The 21,151-nt window shown below is 44.8% G+C and overlaps 1 protein-coding gene across 6 annotated transcripts in view; it reads right to left on the reverse strand.

Moving 5' to 3' along the window:
* The window catches only part of LOC110499204 (BAH and coiled-coil domain-containing protein 1), a 79,526-nt gene that overhangs the window by 50,090 nt on the left and 8,285 nt on the right, over window positions 1–21,151 (reverse strand). For 3 of the 6 annotated variants that reach the window (XM_036956036.1, XM_036956035.1, XM_036956034.1), the window contains exon 2: window positions 14,988–15,316. In XM_036956036.1, the coding sequence (XP_036811931.1) occupies window positions 14,988–15,267 (280 nt within the window). In that variant the 5' untranslated portion in view covers window positions 15,268–15,316. Of the gene's footprint in view, window positions 1–14,987; window positions 15,317–18,828; window positions 19,761–21,151 lie in introns of those variants that run through there. The other 3 variants (XM_036956037.1, XM_036956033.1, XM_036956038.1) reach the window with 2 other exon arrangements.

Consider the following 21,151-nt stretch of genomic DNA (forward strand, 5'->3'; position numbering starts at 1 on the left):
CTTCCATGACCTCGCATCGATGACCTTTGACACTGAAGACATCACCTGGGAGACACCAGAGATGGTTCTGGAGACCACATTACTGACGAGTATCAACAATACTTCCATATTCCAATATTCCCAGATCTGGTTGTCTTCTGCAAATGTGAGCCCAGTTCTGTTAAAAACCACAAGTACACAAACACACACACACTCCCTTTGGTCGGTTTCTTGTCCACAGCAGCAGAGTGGTATTTGGCTCGGAGAAGCAGAGTGAAAACATAACTGACCAGACAACTCAAGGTCTCTCTCTGTCTCTGTCTCTGTCTCTGTCTCTATCTCTGTCTCACACACACACACACACACACACACACACACACACACACACACACAAACACTACTATTATGAAAAAAAAAGCAAGAGTGAGGGATGTTATAAGGAACTTTCAAACACATAGAGAGAGAAGGGCGAGATGAAGAGAAGTTTCCTTCAGTTTAGCTCACTGTGAATAACCTTCCTCCTAGTAGCCTATTCTTGCTTGAATGGACTGTCCCTGGTCAATGGACACACACACACGTGCACGCACACTCCCTGGCACACACACACACTCCTGGGAGACGGGAAGTTGGTAGATTCAATCGATCAGCAGCCAATCGGAGATCAATATCCCCTTGTGGTCTATTGTCACTTTAGCCAATTAACAGTGCCTCTATCCACATGCCGACACACTGACCACTGAACACAACACACACTACCTCCACTTGACACAAATATACTGCAAAATAATGAATACAATTTAAAAAATTGACAGAATAGGAGTGGAAAAAGAGAGAAAACAAGTGTGTGTGTGTGTCTCCCTGCGTGTACCAGAGGTTCTGACTCTTGTTAGCTGAGCTGTTCCGCTCACTGCTGCACAGTTGGCACCTTCCCCTCCGTCCGACCCTTTCAACAGGCTCCAACCACCCACAGTCCTGGCACACCGCCCTCAGCGAGTGTGTGGCAGGTCCTTCTCATATGTTTTGATGGGAAGGAATTGCAAAGGTGACAGGGGTACTCAAATAAGGTGGCAGTGGTACACACGGACACACACACACACACCCTACAAATGTGAGCAGGCGCCAAGCAGTGTTTACAAAAAAACTCACACACAGCCAGAAAAAGAGAGGCTTTTTGTTAAACAAGATCTAGATTGCTTTTCCCTTCAGTTCTGCCTCTTTTGTCCCTCTACAGTTCTTTTCCTGACTCATTCATGTTACTTCATCAAAGAGAGAGAGAGGCAGAGAGAGAGAGAGAGAGAGAGAGAGAGAGAAATGGTGAGAGAATGAATGTGTGTGTGTGTGTGTGTGTGTGTGTGTGTGTGTGTGTGTGTGTGTGTGTGTGTGTGTGTGTGTGTGTGTGTGTGTGTGTGTGTGTGTGTGTGTGTGTGTGTGTGTGTGTGTGTGTGTGTGTGTGTAGGAGAGAGTGCTAGCGAGGCAGAGCGAGAGAGAGAGAGCATGTCGCCTGGGACAACCAGCAGTACTGAATTACATTACAGGAGCTGGAGAGAGAAAAAGGAAAAAAAGAAAGAAAGGAAAAAAATAGATGAAAAGCTACAAATGAGAGATTTCCCTCTGAGGCGCATAAATCAGCAGAATATGTACAGGAAGGGAAAAGAGGGGGAACCTTTCTTTATTTTTCTCTCTTTCTCTTTCTCTCACCCTCTATTTCTCTCTGTACTGAAGGGTTAAAGAAGGGGGAACCTTATAACAGCCCTCACACATTCAGGTCCCCACTACCCCGTTACCCCTAGTATACCCCTACCCTGTTACCCCAAGATGAGAGTCTGCTGGTTTTCGGCATTTGATTGCTTACAGACGGCAAACAGCTGTTTCCAAGATCTGAGTCAGATGCTGATTTGAAAGAAGAACGGAAGTTGTGCGAATGACTCAAGTGTTAAACAGTGGATTGCAGAACACCATCTGCCCTGAGACATTGGAACCACCTTTTCCCATCCCCTGGTCCATGGACCGGCATCCCTCCGCTGACATCACTTTAGTCCGTTTTCAAGTTAAAGAATCAGGCCCTGATTAACCCATTAGGAGAGGAAGAAATGGCTCCAGTATCATAACAGCCGAGTTCTTCTGGCTAGACCTCACCCAGCCCACAGTGGAAGGAACAACCATATATGGACTTTCAGGAAGTAAAGGGATGAGTGAACTTTCCATGTTCACCATAGTAACAGGATGTGGGGATATGGGCCATCCAAGTCCACACTAATGAAAAGCACATGGGTGGATGATATTTCTGGAGAGCCTGTGGTGATCTGCCTTTACTGCAGAAGAATGATGGGAGTCAATAGTGCAAGAGTGTGTGTCTAGTCTTCACTCCTTGGCCCAGATTTGTCTCTGCCACACCTCTTGTCCATTCAGCCTCTAGCCCTGGCTGATTCAAAACACACATGAACCATGCAAAGAGAGGAGACAGACAGAGAGAGAGGGGAGAGAGACAGACAGGAGAGAGAGCGAGTGAGAGAGACAGACAGACAGAGCGAGACAGACAGAGAGAGAGAGAGCGAAAGAGAGACAGAGAGAGAGATAGTATTGCCCATGCTCTGTTCTGAGTGGAGGTAGGAGTTGTGCATGCTTATCTAAATGTAGAACAAACCCTGTACCCACCTACTCAACACAAGCACCCTCAGAGTACTACATCTACAACAAGCATCACTGTTTGTATGTGTGTGTGTGTGTGTGTGTGTGTGTGTGTGTGTGGGTTGTGTGTGTGTGTGTGTGTGTGTGTGTGTGTGTGTGTGTGTGTGTGTGTGTGTGTGTGTGTGTGTGTGTGTGTGGGTTGTGGTTTATGCATGCAGCACTTTGCTTTACCTAAATAGAATATTATCGGCGCTCGGCACAGGTGTCAGTGTGCGTGCACAATATCTACACCAAGCATTAGCGCGTGTGTGTCTTCAGTCATGTGCCCATGCAAGCAGCATACGAGAGGGGAACAGAGGTTACTAGGCTACGATCATGAGAGATAGAGCAAATAGGAGAGGGAGAGCATATGAGTGAGAGACAGTGAGTGAGAGAGTTGAGTGAGAGAGTTGAGGGAGAGAGTTGAGTGAGAGCGAGAGAGCAATAGAGATGAGGGAGAGAGAGGGAATGAGAGAGAGGAGGAGAGCGAGCCCAACCTAACCTAACCACATCTATATGTAAGCTATTCAATCTAGTCCCATTTCATATTCCCTGACTTTGGCAATATTTACAAGGGAATTTCCTGCCAATAAAGGCATTATTGAATAGAGTGAAAGATGGGGGGGGGGGGGGGGGGGGGGGCATAGACATAGACGTGCACACATATGCACAGAAAACACTGACTGATAGGCACACATTCGACTCAAGCATGCATAAGTAAGCACGAAAGCACACATGTAATGCAGGCGTCCATAAAACACATCTTCTTCTGAAAATCATCGAAAAGGACAACAGATAATGATCAAAGTGACATGAAAGTAAAGACAAAAAGGAGGAGAAATACTACACTTGCGTTCAAAGATAGAGAGAATGAAGCAAAAAAATGAGAGTTTGGTTTTAATCAGCGAACAGCCAAAATGTTGATAGGCATACACACAAGCACAATGAGTCCCCAAAGGATTAGGACCCTGGCGGCAGGGGGTGTGTGTGTGTGTGTGTGTGTGTGTGTGTGTGTGTGTGTGTGTGTGTGTGTGTGTGTGTGTGTGTGTGTGTGTGTGTGTGTGTGTGTGTGTCCCACGAGACTGATTATCCATGAATGACTGATGACAGATCTTTGTTTTTTTTCTCTTTTTTTCTCTCTGTCTCTCTCTGTCTCTCTCTTTTCTTGTTTCCTCGCCCTCTTCCTCTCTCTCTCTGCACTCGGGTGAGAGCTTTCAGGAGACAGGAACACACTCACAGATCTGCATGTATATTCAACAGAGGATCCTGAATATACTTAACGCTTTCATGTGTTACGGTGTACCGTTCCACACTGTTCCACACAGTCACTTCCTTGTATGCACACAAAAAATACACACTCGCTCATCTACACACACACACACTGGCCATTGCTGGACCAGATAAACAACAGTTTATACTCAACCTTTCTGGATTTAGGTAACACTCATGGCCCAAAAATATTTTCCAATATAGAGTTTGTCAGACTGAACAGTTTCCAGTCCATACAGGACAAAGGGCTTGAGAGATAGAGGACATTTGATAAAGAGTTTGTCATGGAGAACAGGAGGGAAAGAAAGGAGAAAAGAGAAAACAACAGAATCAAATGAAAGGATCATGCTCCCTCAACTTCAGGCAGATCCTCCATGCCCTTTATCCTCACTGTCCCTCTATCCTCACTGTCCCTCTATCCTCCATGCCCTTTATCCTCACTGTCCCTCTATCCTCACTGTCCCTCTATCCTCCATGCCCTTTATCCTCACTGTCCCTCTATCCTCCATGCCCTTTATCCTCACTGTCCCTCTATCCTCCATGCCCTTTATCCTCACTGTCCCTCTATCCTCCATGCCCTTTATCCTCACTGTCCCTCTATCCTCCATGCCCTTTATCCTCACTGTCCCTCTATCCTCCATGCCCTTTATCCTCACTGTCCCTCTATCCTCCATGCCCTTTATCCTCACTGTCCCTCTATCCTCCATGCCCTTTATCCTCACTGTCCCTCTATCCTCCATGCCCTTTATCCTCACTGTCCCTCTATCCTCCATGCCCTTTATCCTCACTGTCCCTCTATCCTCCATGCCCTTTATCCTCACTGTCCCTCTATCCTCCATGCCCTTTATCCTCACTGTCCCTCTATCCTCCATGCCCTTTATCCTCACTGTCCCTCTATCCTCCATGCCCTTTATCCTCACTGTCCCTCTATCCCCCATGCCCTTTATCCTCACTGTCCCTCTATCCTCCATGCCCTTTATCCTCACTGTCCCTCTATCCTCCATGCCCTTTATCCTCACTGTCCCTCTATCCTCCATGCCCTTTATCCTCACTGTCCCTCTATCCTCCATACCCTTTATCCTCACTGTCCCTCTATCCTCCATGCCCTTTATCCTCACTGTCCCTCTATCCTCCATGCCCTTTATCCTCACTGTCCCTCTATCCTCCATGCCCTTTATCCTCACTGTCCCTCTATCCTCCATGCCCTTTATCCTCACTGTCCCTCTATCCTCCATGCCCTTTATCCTCACTGTCCCTCTATCCTCCATGCCCTTTATCCTCACTGTCCCTCTATCCTCCATGCCCTTTATCCTCACTGTCCCTCTATCCTCCATGCCCTTTATCCTCACTGTCCCTCTATCCTCCATGCCCTTTATCCTCACTGTCCCTCTATCCTCCATGCCCTTTATCCTCACTGTCCCTCTATCCTCCATGCCCTTTATCCTCACTGTCCCTCTATCCTCCATGCCCTTTATCCTCACTGTCCCTCTATCCTCCATACCCTTTATCCTCACTGTCCCTCTATCCTCACTGTCCCTCTATCCTCCATGCCCTTTATCCTCACTGTCCCTCTATCCTCCATGCCCTTTATCCTCACTGTCCCTCTATCCTCACTGTCCCTCTATCCTCCATGCCCTTTATCCTCACTGTCCCTCTATCCTCCATGCCCTTTATCCTCACTGTCCCTCTATCCTCACTGTCCCTCTATCCTCCATGCCCTTTATCCTCACTGTCCCTCTATCCTCCATGCCCTTTATCCTCACTGTCCCTCTATCCTCACTGTCCCTCTATCCTCCATGCCCTTTATCCTCACTGTCCCTCTATCCTCCATGCCCTTTATCCTCACTGTCCCTCTATCCTCCATGCCCTTTATCCTCACTGTCCCTCTATCCTCCATGCCCTTTATCCTCACTGTCCCTCTATCCTCCATGCCCTTGATCCTCACTGTCCCCCTATCCTCCATGCCCTTTATCCTCACTGTCCCTTTATCCTCCATGCCCTTTATCCTCACTGTCCCTCTATCCTACATGACCTTTATCCTCACTGTCCCTCTATCCTCCATGCCCTTAATCCTCACTGTCCCTTTATCCTCCATGCCCTTTATCCTCACTGTCCCTCTATCCTCCATGCCCTTTATCTTCACTGTCCCTCTATCCTCCATGCCCTTTATCCTCACTGTCCCTCTATCCTCCATGCCCTTTATCCTCACTGTCCCTCTATCCTCCATGCCCTTTATCCTCGCTGTCCCTCTATCCTCCATGCCCTTTATCCTCACTGTCCCTCTATCCTCCATGCCCTTTATCCTCGCTGTCCCTCTATCCTCCATGCCCTTTATACTCACTGTCCCTCTATCCTCCATGCCCTTTATCCTCACTGTCCCTCTATCCTCCATGCCCTTTATCCTCACTGTCCCTCTATCCTCCATGCCCTTTATCCTCACTGTCCCTCTATCCTCCATGCCCTTTATCCTCACTGTCCCTCTATCCTCCATGCCCTTTATCCTCACTGCCCCTGTATCCTCACTGTCCCTCTATCCTCCATGCCCTGTATCCTCACTGTCCCTCTATCCTCCATACCCTTTATCCTCACTGCTCCTCTATCCTCACTGTCCTCTCTATCCTCCATGCCCTGTATCCTCACTGTCCCTCTATCCCCCATACCCTTTACCCTCACTGTCCCTCTATCCTCCATGCCCTCTAAACTCCATGCCCTTTATCCTCACTCTCCCTTTATCCTCACTGTCCCTTTATCCTCACTGTCCCTCTTTCCTCCATGCCCTTTATCCTCACTGTCCCTCTATCCTCCATGCCCTTTATCCTCACTGTCCCTCTATCCTCCATGCCCTCTATCCTCCATGCCCTTTATCCTCACTGTCCCTCTATCCTCCATGCCCTCTATCCTCCATGCCCTTTATCCTCACTGTCCCTCTATCCTCCATGCCCTTTATCCTCACTGTCCCTCTATCCTCCATACCCTTTATCCTCACTGTCCCTCTATCCTCCATACCCTTTATCATCACTGTCCCTCTATCCTCCATACCCTCTATCCTCACTGTCCCTTTATCCTCCATGCCCTCTATCCTCCATGCCCTTTATCCTCACTGTCCCTCTATCCTCCATACCCTTTATCCTCACTGTCCCTCTATCCTCCATGCCCTTTATCCTCACTGTCCCTCTATCCTCCATACCCTTTATCATCACTGTCCCTCTATCCTCCATACCCTCTATCCTCACTGTCCCTTCATCCTCCATGCCCTCTATCCTCCATGCCCTTTATCCTCACTGTCCCTCTATCCTCCATACCCTTTATCCTCACTGTCCCTCTATCCTCCATGCCCTTTATCCTCACTGTCCATCTATCCTCCATACCCTTTATCCTCACTGTCCCTCTATCCTCCATGCCCTTTATCCTCACTGTCCCTCTATCCTCCATGCCCTTTATCCTCACTGTCCCTCTATCCTCCATGCCCTTTATCCTCACTGTCCCTCTATCCTCCATGCCCTCTATCCTCCATGCCCTTTATCCTCACTGTCCCTCTATCCTCCATGCCCTTTATCCTCACTGTCCCTCTATCCTCCATACCCTTTATCCTCACTGTCCCTCTATCCTCCATACCCTTTATCATCACTGTCCCTCTATCCTCCATACCCTCTATCCTCACTGTCCCTTTATCCTCCATGCCCTCTATCCTCCATGCCCTTTATCCTCACTGTCCCTCTATCCTCCATACCCTTTATCCTCACTGTCCCTCTATCCTCCATGCCCTTTATCCTCACTGTCCCTCTATCCTCCATACCCTTTATCATCACTGTCCCTCTATCCTCCATACCCTCTATCCTCACTGTCCCTTCATCCTCCATGCCCTCTATCCTCCATGCCCTTTATCCTCACTGTCTCTCTATCCTCCATGCCCTTTATCCTCATTCTCCCTCTATCCTCCATACCCTTTATCCTCACTCTCCCTCTATCCTCCATGCCCTTTATCCTCACTCTCCCTCAATCCTCCATGCCCTTTATCCTCACTGTCCCTCTATCCTCCATGCCCTTTATCCTCACTCTCCCTCCAGCCTCCATGCCCTTTATCCTCGCTGTCCCTCTATTCTCCATGCCCTTTATCCTCACTCTCCCTCTATCCTCCATGCCCTTTATCCTCACTGTCCCTTTTATCCTCCATGCCCTTTATCCTCACTGTCCCCCTATCCTCCATGCCCTCTATCCTCCATGCCCTTTATCCTCACTGTCCCTCTATATTCCCTCACATCTTTGTGAACTCGGGACCTCTCCATCCATCTAAGACCCTGACATTAACACACAAACACTGCTCAATGGACTGCATTATAATATGAATGAGCCAAATGAATCAAATAGAGCTGAGATGCAGTAAAAACAGCTGACATTAACTTAATAAGAAGCACACACATTTCAGCTGTACATTTCGGGGCCATTTCAGGTGGCTTTCTCCAGATATTGATGATTGCTGTAGGGAGGGTTGCCTTGGCTGCATCTCTGGACACTACTGTGTTTTTCAGGTGTCAGACCAGCCGCCCAAGGAGGAATCCCGTCGTGGATGACATCATGTCTGTCCCTGTGAAATTATGTCATCGCTCTGGCTCATGTAAACAGTGGATGCCTTGGCCTCAAGGCAAGAGGTAGCAATCCACAATAATACCATAAACACCAGGCACTGTACGTCTGCACACAGACGAATGCACACACACACACACACGCACGCACGCTCACACACACACACACACACACACACTTAAAAGCCGTGTCCACTATTGCACAACTATTTCTGTCCCCCTTTCTCTCACACACACCACACATAGCGGTACACACACACACACACACACACACACACATAGCGGTACACACACACCTCCCCTTCATCCTAAAGAACAAGAAGCACTTTTAGCGTTGTGTTTTGCGGGCTGTTTAAAATGCAATTTTTCTCTCATTCTCTGACTTCAAAGGCGCTGCGCTGAGCTCTTACTCCCTCTGCCAAATCCTCCAATCGTTTCTGATTTAGTGAGCTGGCTACGAGCCGAGAGAGACCGGGATGGGCTATTAACAACATCGGGGGGGAGCGATCTAGAAAGAGATTGAGTGAAAGAGAGAAGTACAGACAAGAGAGAGAGGGGATGAGAAGTAGAGGGAATTCCTGCTGGTCTTTTCATTCATATAGATCTTCAGTTATCGTCCATCAGTACACATCCCAGAATTTTACAACCAAAAACGGACTGGTTACGTTAATACATGCTACAGCAGTGCCACTGACAAACACCCTACAGAACAGATGCAGAGTAGAATTAGTCACCCCATACAACAACATACCTGTGTGTGTGTGTGTGTGTGTGTGTGTGTGTGTGTGTGTGTGTCTGTGTGTGTGTGTGTGTGTGTGTGTGTGTGTGTGTGTGTGTGTGTGTGTGTGTGTGTGTGTGTGTGTGTGTGTGTGGTAGTAGAAGAGGAGAAGAGGTCTTGTACACCGTCTCCAAGCGTAGGCTAAACCACATGATCCCCACCACCAACCGAACCACCCGCTAACGCTACCACCACCATCTCCAGCTCCGTAGAGGGGGTTGCCTCAGCTGCCATGCCCCATATGAAGTCTTGTTCCCTGGGGAGGACGGTGAAGGGGGCTGGGGCCCGTCTCTGTCTCTGCCTATGGCTGAGCAGATCTGCTGACTCATCACTGACACACACACACACACACACACCACTTAAGAGCCAGCGTGTTCCCGCGGAGACGCTCGGATGAGTTGCCGGGGACGACGGTCCGTGCTGTCAGGCGGCGGTAATCTGACTGGATTATCAACCAGGTGGAAACGCTCAGCCACTCTCGCTCTCTCTCTCTTCCCCCTCTCCACTCCTCCTTTCCCTTTCTCCTCCTAGCCTCCCCGCTCCACTCTCCCTCCCTCTCTCTCTCTTCCCCCTCTCCACTCCTCCTTTCCCTCTCTCCTCCTAGCCTCCCCGCTCCACTCTCCCTCCCTCTCTCTCTCTCTTCCCCCTCTCCACTCCTCCTTTCCCTTTCTCCTCCTAGCCTCCCCGCTCCACTCTCCCTCCCTCTCTCTCTCTCTTCCCCCTCTCCACTCCTCCTTTCCCTCTCTCCTCCTAGCCTCCCCGCTCCACTCTCCCTCCCTCTCTCTCTCTCTTCCCCCTCTCCACTCCTCCTTTCCCTCTCTCCTCCTAGCCTCCCCGCTCCACTCTCCCTCCCTCTCTCTTCCCCCTCTCCACTCCTCCTTTCCCTTTCTCCTCCTAGCCTCCCCACTCCACTCTCCCTCCCTCTCTCTCTCTCTTCCCCCTCTCCACTCCTCCTTTCCCTTTCTCCTACTAGCCTCCCCGCTTCACTCTCTCTCCATCGTCACCCTCCTGCTGTTTTATTCCCCCTCTCCTCTCCCTCCCTCCCTCTCTCTTCTCCCTCTCCTCTCCTCCTTTCTCTCCCTCCCTCTCTCTTCTCCCTCCAACTGCTCTCTCTCTTCATCCAGTTAACTCCTCTCTTCCTTATTTCCTCCTCCTCTCTTACTCTTCCCTTCTCACTCATCCCTTTATCCTTTCTTCATATGCTCATTCCTCTTATCCTCCTTCCCTCCTCCTCCTTCTCCTCCTCCAAGTATTACAACAATGTGAGCAGAAATCACCAATAGTGAGACCTGTGGTGGGTGATAAGGGCTGGTGTGTCGGGCTATAAAGAGACACATTCTCCCTACTCCCGTAGAGGCTTTTAAAACTGTTCTAGAAAAGATTCCCGGCTATCCTTTCAACTATGATCAGAGGCCCACTCCACTGTTCTCCTCCACTTTCTAAAGACACACAGACAGGCACACAGACAGGCACACAGACAGACACACAGACAGAAGGCACTAACTAGTCTGCCATTGGATTGGGGGGGGGGGGGGGGGGGGGGGGGTATAGGGGAGGGAGAGAGAACAGGGTGTCTCGTTTCTGTAACCGTGGCGATCAAAGTCATGGCACCCTAAGGCTAGAGCACCTGAAACACCTTAGCCAATCAGCTTGCTCGCTGGCTCTGAGTCGCAACGAGAGCTGTTACAAGAGCATCAGGATGACTGGACAGGGCTGCGGAGTGTGAGACAGCGTCTGATACACGCACACACACACACACACAGCGCACACAAACACACGACACACATCACACACAAACACACGACACACAGCACACACAGACGGCACAGTGTAAGAGCCAGCGCTGACATAACCAGACACAGCACTTGAGGAGAAAGGAAGAGAGACGAGAGGGAGAGAAGAGGGGGAAGAATAGAGCGAGAGGAAAAGAGATAGATTAAAGAAAGAGAGAGCCAACAAGGGTTTGACAGCCAGGTCTGCAGGTCTCTCTGAAACATGATTATTAAGACTGAGCTGCTGTGTGTGTGTGTGTGTGTGTGTGTGTGTGTGTGTGTGTGTGTGTGTGTGTGTGTGTGTGTGTGTGTGTGTGTGTGTGTGTGTGTGTGTGTGTGTGTGTGTGTGTCTGAGTGTGTGTGTGTGTGTGTGTGTGTGTGTGTGGTGTGTGTGTGCATGTAGTGCAGCTTCAAGGGCACAATGACTACATCAGAGTTGGCCTCTTTCCCTCTCAAAAATGTGCACACACACACCCGCCAATCCACACCTTCTGAGTGGTGACACACCTGTGCAAGGACAGGCTCAGCCACACCCTCTGTGATACAGCACACCTGTACAACTATACACCTCCAGACAAGACAACTGTCTGTCTACACACACACACACACACACACACACCTGCACTGAAACAACTACTGCCTAGAGGCTAACATCACAGAGAGGGGGGAGAGGGAGAGAAAGAGAAAGAAAGAAAGAAAGAAAGAAAGAAAGAAAGAAAGAGAGAGAGAGAGAGAGAGAGAGAGAGAGAGAGAGAGAAAGAGAGAGAGAAATGCATACACGAGAAAATAGATATGAGGAATAGAAAGACAAAGAGTCCTAGTGCAGATATCAAACCCTCACTGCCAACGCTATATCACTCTTCATCGGAGGGGCTGAGGTTTATAGTTACGCTATATAACAGTTATAACTCAGTCACCTCGTCAACAGACACCATGCTGATCCTTATAAGGACGTGGACGTTATAGATGGATCATGTTACAGATTTAGAACAAACAACAACGACAAAAGAAGGAAATTTACATTTTTCCTCTCCATATCTAAAAATGAGATTCTGGAATTACCCTGCTGCAGAAGCAAAACATTGGTGAATCTCTCTCTCTGTGTGTGTGTGTGTGTGCGTGTGCGTGTGCGTGTGTGTGTGTGTGTGTGTGTGTGTGTGTGTGTGTGTGTGTGTGTGTGTGTGTGTGTGTGTTTTGGCAGGGGAGTAGTCCCGGGGAGAGGAGATCTAACTAACCCCCAAACCCTGAAACCCTTTCCTCCTCCCCCTGCCTCCCCCCTGCCCTGCCTGCACCTCACATCACATCAACCCCCTGCCCAGAGGGCTAGGCCAGGCAGACAGCTATCTGAATCTCAAGGGGGGGGGGGGGGGCAACACAAAGTTCCCCCCCCCCCAGCCCCATTACACCAGAAGCCCATCCAAAAAACAATCCCCATCAGAATGTCAGTCGGCCATCAGGAATAATGAAGGAATACCGAAGCTCTGGTATTCTAAATATAATAAAATACAATGTAAAGCTCTTTGAAAACTATATAAATGTTAACAGACTATATAAATGCTAAAGTACTATATAATAGCATTTAATATAGTTATTATTATTTCAATAATATTCTGTGGTAAGATAATAGCCTCACCACCAAAGTGACTGTACAAGTAAAGAGAGCAGCCAATTCCGAACACTCTCCAAATACACAGCTATATATGCTGTAAGACGATCATAAAGGCAACGGTGTTGGTTTAGAAGAGCGGGGCAGATGTGCGCATGAGCAGGATATTGTATGTGACCAGTGTCATCTAGATATGGCCTCAGTAACCTCGAACTTTAGAACTATGGTTTGATCACCAATCAACCTTCCAACTTCAGTATTTTAGGGTAAGATAGGGCCCAAGATAACCCAGGCAGGCATATACACCACTCATTTACCTCAATATTAGTATTGTCTCTATTGAGTGATTCAATTATATACAAACAATATCATAAAATGTCCCTTAGACCTCAAAAAAGCAATAATTATAAAATATTCACAAACAAATTATTAAATAACGTTATGGAATTATTCTACATTAAATTCACTTGGCAAAACTACTGAATTCTTCTGTGCCAAATGGCGAAAGTCCTAAAACTTCTAAAGATTATTATTTTTTAAGCCCCAATTAACCTATTGAATAAGACACCTGCAAATAACTGTAACGCAAATTGTTATGATAAACATGAGTGTTGAGAATAAATACAGTCTCTATATAATTTGTCAATTTAACCATAATTCTCATCTTCTTTTATTTTGTTATTTTTACTTAATTCAATCTTCATTCAGAAGGTATAGTCACTACATTTTTATTTACAGACGGCCTGGCATTTCTTCTTTGAATGAAAGCGAAGAAAAAAAGAAACGCATATGCCTGTATGACTTCCTTGGATGTTCCTTCTAGTATGCCATTAGTCTTGTAGATTTAAGGCATATATGCAGTCTACGATGTCGTTCACTGTGAATCTCTCCTATTACAGGAGAGACAAAACGATTCAAATGCATAATTTAATTGATAGGCGTAATATATTTACACCAACATCTAGGGCTGGAAAAGTCATTTTCAGAAATATTAGGACAACACAGGTTCTTCATCTCAACATAAGTAATTCATGTGATTTCACTCAAGACACATTTATTTAAGATTTCTACACACATTCGCTCGGTTATATGATTCAATACATGATTAGGTGCAGCAGACACCCCTCCCCCTACCCACAGACACACACCTTACCAGTTCCCTCCCGCTTCTCCTCCTCCTTTGGGGCAGGATACCAAAGCTACTTTTAAAATCTAATGCATGCACTGTCAAACCATTCTCGCCCCGTCACGTCCGTGCTGAATAACAGAAACTGGATTTTCTGGTATTACGTGCACCTCTATTAGCGCGAGCTCCGCTCCCACCGGACTGATCTCTGGTCCCAGACACAGGACAGTCCCGGGGCCTCACCGATAACCGAATGGAACGCACCAGCTCGCGCTTAACCCCGTCCACCTCCACACGCACCACACTCACCCTGCAGTACAGAGCCTGCCTGCGCACATACACCAATAATCTTAGCAAATAACAAATGATTGATGGTAAATAAGGCAATATAAAGTTACAAATGGATTAACACCCAATTATAACAGTATGATTAATCAATTTCATTAAACTGACATTTTTGAGTGAAACTATCAAACCATATAAAATAAGATTCCATGTCACTTGAAAGCAAATTAATTATAATAATAATAATCCCATACATTTCTGAATAATCCCATCATATTTCTGAATTATGCAATACTCTTGGTTATAATAGGCTGTAATCTAAAAATAGGCCTAACGTTGTATATATTGTTCTTAATAGAAATCGTCTTGTCTAGAATAAGCCTAATCTCACTAAATTTGCAATTCAACAAAATAATCTTATTTTGTGCTTAGTTTGACAAGATGCACGATTGTTTTTCATATGAAAGTACACTCCCACTGGGCACAGACATCAAATCATCGTCTATTCCACATTGGTTCAAAGTAATTGAATTGAAATGACGTGTAAACAACGTTATTTCAACCAGTGTTTACCCAGTGGATCGGTTCTGACCGGGTAAGTAAAAAACAACACTAAACAGTTCAATAAAACGTCATTTTGCCTAAAACTGAAACATTAAATATCTAAAGAGTCCACAGCAAGTGCTAATTTCCTGAATGACCACATCGACTAACTCATTTCCTTTTCCAATAAATTATCGTTCTTCACTGAAAAACGTCAAGAGTTACGTTTTTAAGGGAGTGGGGGGTGGGGGGCGGTAAATAAGACAATATAAACTGTCTGTAGGTTAGCACTTTCCAACAGCCAAAAAACACCATAGAGGTTTTAATACAATTGTATAATTCATCTTATTTTGCATAACAAATTTGTATTCACACCAACCTGAATGTGGGGCCATGGAGATGTGAGAGGGATAGTATTTTCCGGGCTGGAAATGAGCGGGGTGCTGCACGGTGCTGTGGCCGCCAGGAGTTATCCGAGAGGCGGCATGGTGAACCAACGCGCCCCGCTCTGTCAAGAGGTGGTGTGGAGGAGCGAAATCCCGGCTTTCCATTCTGTCGAGAAGAAATAAATCCCCCAATCCAGAGGAAAAGCCAGAAGCATCGAACGCTTCCCAGATGCAATAATCCCTTTTATGAACTTCGGATAGGTCGTCTTGCATTCAGTCGAGTTTTTGCCTTGCCGACCAAAAGGTATGTCCCGGTCATGTTCTACAATGAGAAAACACAAGACCACGTCAATGCACTGAAAACAATGGGACAAAAACTCTGAAATAATTATTTACGCATGTAATTCTCACACGCATGCTGTGTAATGTTGCCAACAAAACTACTACCGTGCATAACAAAAGTATACCTTTTAAGTGTTTTTAGATATAAGTAAAATATCAGACTTGGCTAATTAAATAAAGGTTGAATAAAACAATAAAAAATAATGATATATGTTTGACTAAATTAAACCAAAACAAATAGCCTACAGTAAAGTATAAGCTACAAGTCTGGTCGTTTGCCGAGACCCAAACCGCCTACTTTGGTCTCCATTGCAGACAAGAGACGGGCAGGCTACAAACTGAACAACAAAAGAAGTGGTCATCCTAAACTACGGGTTGTTTTATTGTTGGGGACCATAAAGCTATACTGCATCAGCGTATTCTGAAACCTAGATGTGAGTCAGTCTGTGTGTGTGGTGGTGGGGAGGGGGGGGGGGGGGGGGGGGACGCTATATCTCACCCTCTCTGATAGAAGGAACCAGATAAAACCTGAAGCAAATGTTTGATCTTTCAGTCAGCCCATTAAAGACCAAATGTTCCCCTTCTCAAACTTCAAGCATCAAAATTGTTTCCTCGACCATAGCCTACTGCACATCATTAAAAGGAGCATACATTATACATATGTCGAGGTAAACAAAATACTATGAAGACTTAAACGTCGACGTAGATATATGAAATGGATCAGCTACAGTATTTCGTTAGACTTGGGACAATTCTGACATATCAATGAAGTTTGACTGGCTCATAAATTGACTGTCTGTACATTTGTTTTTCTTTACTGACATGCCAGTGAATGTGCTTGAGAAGAAGCATTGAAATCGCTTGTTTAAAGCAAATGTAACTGAATAGTTAAATCAGCATTTGCATCTCACCCTTTTACAATGGCAATCACTTATTATGCATGTAGGCATTGGTTGCACCCAAGTATAATAAGACAACTAACTAAATGACGTTTACCGCCAGGGAGAGAGACGTAATAATAAATCTAGGAATAATAAGACTACCAACTAAATGACGTTTACCGCCAGGGAGAGAGACGTAATAATAAATATAGGAATATTAAGACAACTAACTAAATGACGTTTACCGCCAGGGAGACGTAAGAATAAATAAAGGAATAATAAGACTACCAACTAAATGACGTTTACCGCCAGGGAGAGAGACGTAATAATAAATATAGGAATGGGAATCAACAAGCCCATGTGTGTCTTATAGCCCTAGTCATTCAATTCAATGGAACACCCCATGGCGCTCAAATATGGATAGGTGGGCCTATGTTCACAAAACACACCTCATTGGGCAATATATTAGGCCCCTTCCATAGCACGTCCATTCAGCGCACATAGAGGCTGATACGGTGATTGGTGAACCTCAATGATATCAATAAAATCTAAGATAAGAGAACAAAGAAAATATCAAATGGCCAGCTAAACCAACTGGTCCCCTTGCTGTTTCAAGGAGAAAAGTATACAGCGAACATTCTACTAGAACAGTAGGTCTTTCTAGTCAAACTTTCAGGAATTCTATCCTGAGCAAAACAAGGTTCTCTCAAAACGACAGAACAGAGGCCTATAGGTTCACGCAGCATAGGCTGACGTGTGTGTGTGTGCGTGTGTGTGTGTGCGTGTGTACACGGCGCTCTGTGAGAGATTTGCACGTATCCAAATCCTTGAGCATGACAATGTGTATGGTAGAGAGAGTATTTGCATTCAAAATGTTGACAATCGTTTAAAAATGGATCTTGGTTATGAAGGGCCTAGACGCCTCACACTGTGATCCAAAATATTATGTTTCATTCAATTACATAGAGCTATAATTACTAAATGCAATTAAAAAATGCAATTTCAATTCAAATAGTCACATAAAAAATGTATAAACATTCCTGGTGACGCAATTAACGTTTTTTATTTTCTTTATAAATAAGTAGGCTAATGGGACTATATGGAAAACAATTATGTTATTTCATGTTGCAACAATCAAAAGTACATGGCTTCTTCTCATTTGACACTGATACATTTTTACATTATTCGTCGTCAACAAACGTCTAAAATGTTTACATTCTACGTTAACACGAAGCCACTCAAACTATGCAATTCGACCCAAACAACATTTACATTCAATGTAGGAGCCAAGGCCTACCGTCCTCCAAGAGCGTCACAGAGCTGAAGAGAGCCCATCACATTAAAAATCACTTATTAAAATCTGATTAAAAAACAAGGTAGCCTGGGCCTATTTAAATCTGGGATCAACGTGGGAGTAGGCTACTCTAGGTTAGGAGACGCTGAGACTTCCTTTCCTTCCACTCCTCTGTGACAGACACTCTCTCTTTCACCCCCCCAATCGCTGCCCCAAAGGGTCAAACTATCAGGAGACAAAAAAAATCCCCCTTCGAAAACTACCAGTCGAATGGCAATAGGCTACATGAAAAGCCTGCATAAGCACTGAGGTGGAACAAGCACTAATTTCTACTCTCTTCCCAGTCCCCCGCATGAGATTGGAATACAAGTACGGCATTTTGGGCATAAAAAGCCCAAACATCTTCTGAAAAAGAATAGACTCTCGTAAGGACATAACTGCTATCATTGTCATGTGTTCTCTACACGGCTTTACGTTGGGCCCAAGAGCGTACTCAGTGCAATTCACTATTTTGCTGTAAAGCAAAGTCACAAGTCATAACTGGCATACTAAATCAAGATATTCAAATGCCAGTTAAGCGAGAGAGACACCCCAAGCACAGCGAAAACTGCCGGGTGGGACTCGTCAAGATCTCTCTACTGGCAAAGCCCCCTCGATAACAACTGTGAAAAACTGTAGTAGGCTAAGCCTATGTAATCAACTACTGATATTAAAACAACAAAACAAAAATATAATTAATCCATTATTTAGCACCAAATGGTGGTATCTGAACCGCGAAAAAGAATAGAACGGATACAACCAAATAACTGTAAACTATATTAAAATACAATAAATTGCAAACGTGGCATCTCATCTCATCATGAGAGAGTAATTTGAGATTATTGTTTAACGGTACAATAATAATTGTCTATACAACAACCAACGTTTAGGTTGTCAACAGCATGAGCAACTTGGCTCAAGTACAATTATTAAAATCGCTACATTGTCATGAATTGTTGTTGTATAATATAACACTATGCTCACTATTGTATTTGTTATTATACTATTTATAATTATAATTATTTTGTTAGCAATATTATTACTGTTATTACTTTCATTATTAATACTATAGGCTTACTGGACTACTACAAAACAATACATTCTATGTGCAGTGTGAATTAAATTCATGGATATTCTTTACATATAATTGCTCCAGACCCTCTCAGTCTAAAATAACACACATTTTCTACTACAAAGACTCTTAAAAGCAGCACTTTGAAAGTATACATGTTTATTATCACACACATTCAAAATGGATACAATAAAGAAATTACTTACTGGTAAGTTATTCCTTGCATAACAATTAATGATTAAAAAAATAGTACGAAAACATACAAATGAAAAAAAGCGGCGTACAACAAAGAAAAACGTGGAAATAGTTACATCCTAGTCTGCAGATTGTATTGTGCAGTTGAGGTATAGAGATGCATCGTAGAAGTACAGGCTTCTAGTGAATCGAAGATCGCACATCCACACAGAAACTCTCCCACTGTATCCGCTAGTGCCACAACTACGCGCGAAGGAGGGACAGTAGGGGAACGCGCTCGCCCATTGGTTTGGTAAACACAATGAGAAGCGTGCCCGTGAGACGCGCCCCGTGATAAACAGAGTCTCCGATTGGATGGTGCCGTAAACCAATGGCGAAGTTGCTGGATTCGCAAAACAAAACGGCGGGCGTTTGATTCAAGCCCTTTCCAGATAACAGCATGCCCTGCACGCAAACGCAAGGAGACAGGCAGCACTGTGAGTGAAAAGCAGAAAATATACACTTTTTGATCACTAGAAAGTCAACAGAATATTTTGTGATCACATTAACGAGGCCTACACGTCAATCACCAAACTAGGTTAACACAATAAAAAATGTTTGGATAACATTGGCAGTTTTTATTTGTATTATTTTACAATAACATTTTTTTATAGCTTCACACTTATGCCTTACTTGTGTCACCAGAAATAGGCAAAAGGTTTTGAGGATCAGTTTAATTTATTTACAACTTGCTTAATAACACATGTATTAAAAGGTCTTAAACCTGAGTATCATATTTATAAATTATGCCTACAAATATATGTTTGTAACATTTGGTAAATATAATAGAAAATAAGTAGATTAAAAGGTCATTAAAGAACAATAGAAATGCAGGAGCAATTCAAATAATAGACTAAATACCTCGGGATGTAAAAACTTTGGGGTCTGTTTATGTTTACTGTCATGACACACACACGCGAGCGCGCGCGCGCACACACACACACACACACACACACACACACACACACACACAGGGTTTGGGAAATCGAATCACAATGTAATTTGATAGCATTACTGTCCTCGGGGTTAGTTTTGCTCACGGTTCCCTAATTTAGTCAATTAAAAAAGGAAGGATATGGCCTTGTGTGTTTCCATGTTAAAAATCTATGAGCTATAGGATAATATTCCCAGTCCATTCCCAGTTTGTTTTTAATGGAAGTAAAGGGTTAAAACTCGAGCGTTCGGTCTGTGTAAAGTGTCTGATTGGTTGGCATGTTGCCAGGGTGCTGTCAATCACAGAGTGTAAACAAGGTTCTGATTGGCTGCTGGCCAGTCCGCACTGGGCTGCCTGAAAAAAGCAATTACTGGCCCTGCGGTTTCAAGGCGGCCCCGGGTTGAACGATGAAAGGAGATAAGGAGAGGCTGTTTCAAGGCGCCCCCACGGCGAACCCCGTTGGCCCCAGCGCAAAAGGAGAGTCAAGAGTGACTAAATCAAAGGGAATACGTTAAAAAGGGGGAAATTACATGTTGTATTAAATGTAGAGGCTAGATTTGCGGATTAATGCGATGGAATAACAACGTTGCATAAAGAAAATGGAAGGTAAAACGGCTACAATGACAGGAAACAACTATTTAGCTCTTATTTGAAATGGGAATGCTGTTTTTCCAAGATACGAACCACAAAAACGATTAGTTTGCAAAAGAGATAAAGAGCGAGAGCGAGGTCGATTCGGATTCGGTGGTAGAAAACCTTGGACTCGTGTCATTTCATCGGTGTTTCTAAAACGTTAGCGTACGTTTTTATTGCCAGCTATTCAATAACCATGCTTAAGTAAGTGGATATTTCCGACTTTACGCAGTAAGTAGGATACGTTACAATCGCAAATTGGAGTATTACCATAACTGTTCAAGGATACCTCACATGGGTGTTGTTTTACTTGTTACCATGAATTGGGCTTAGCTACATACATTGCTTGCTACAAGAAAACAACAATATCTCAAGAAGGGCTGAAAATAAGGAGAGAATAATTTGTTTTAAATGTTCCATCTCTAAAGAATAGGCTAAATCCAATCTCGCATGACTCAGAATGGACCAGCATGGTCCCATTGCTTTAATGGTGGAGGATTTCATAATTAATTCACTAACTGAACAGAGCTAATAATAATAGCCTAATGATAATAATAATGAAAATGAATATAACATATTAGTTTATGACGCAATGCTACAACAATGCTGACATACAGTGCCTTCAGAAAGTATTCACATCCCGTGACTTTTTCCAAATTATGTTGTGTTACAGCCTGAATTTAAAATGGATGAAATTGAGATTTGGTTGTCACTGGCCTACACACAAT

This window comes from Oncorhynchus mykiss, chromosome 20 (assembly GCF_013265735.2).
Source record: "Oncorhynchus mykiss isolate Arlee chromosome 20, USDA_OmykA_1.1, whole genome shotgun sequence".
Classification (NCBI taxonomy): Eukaryota; Metazoa; Chordata; class Actinopteri; order Salmoniformes; family Salmonidae; genus Oncorhynchus; species Oncorhynchus mykiss.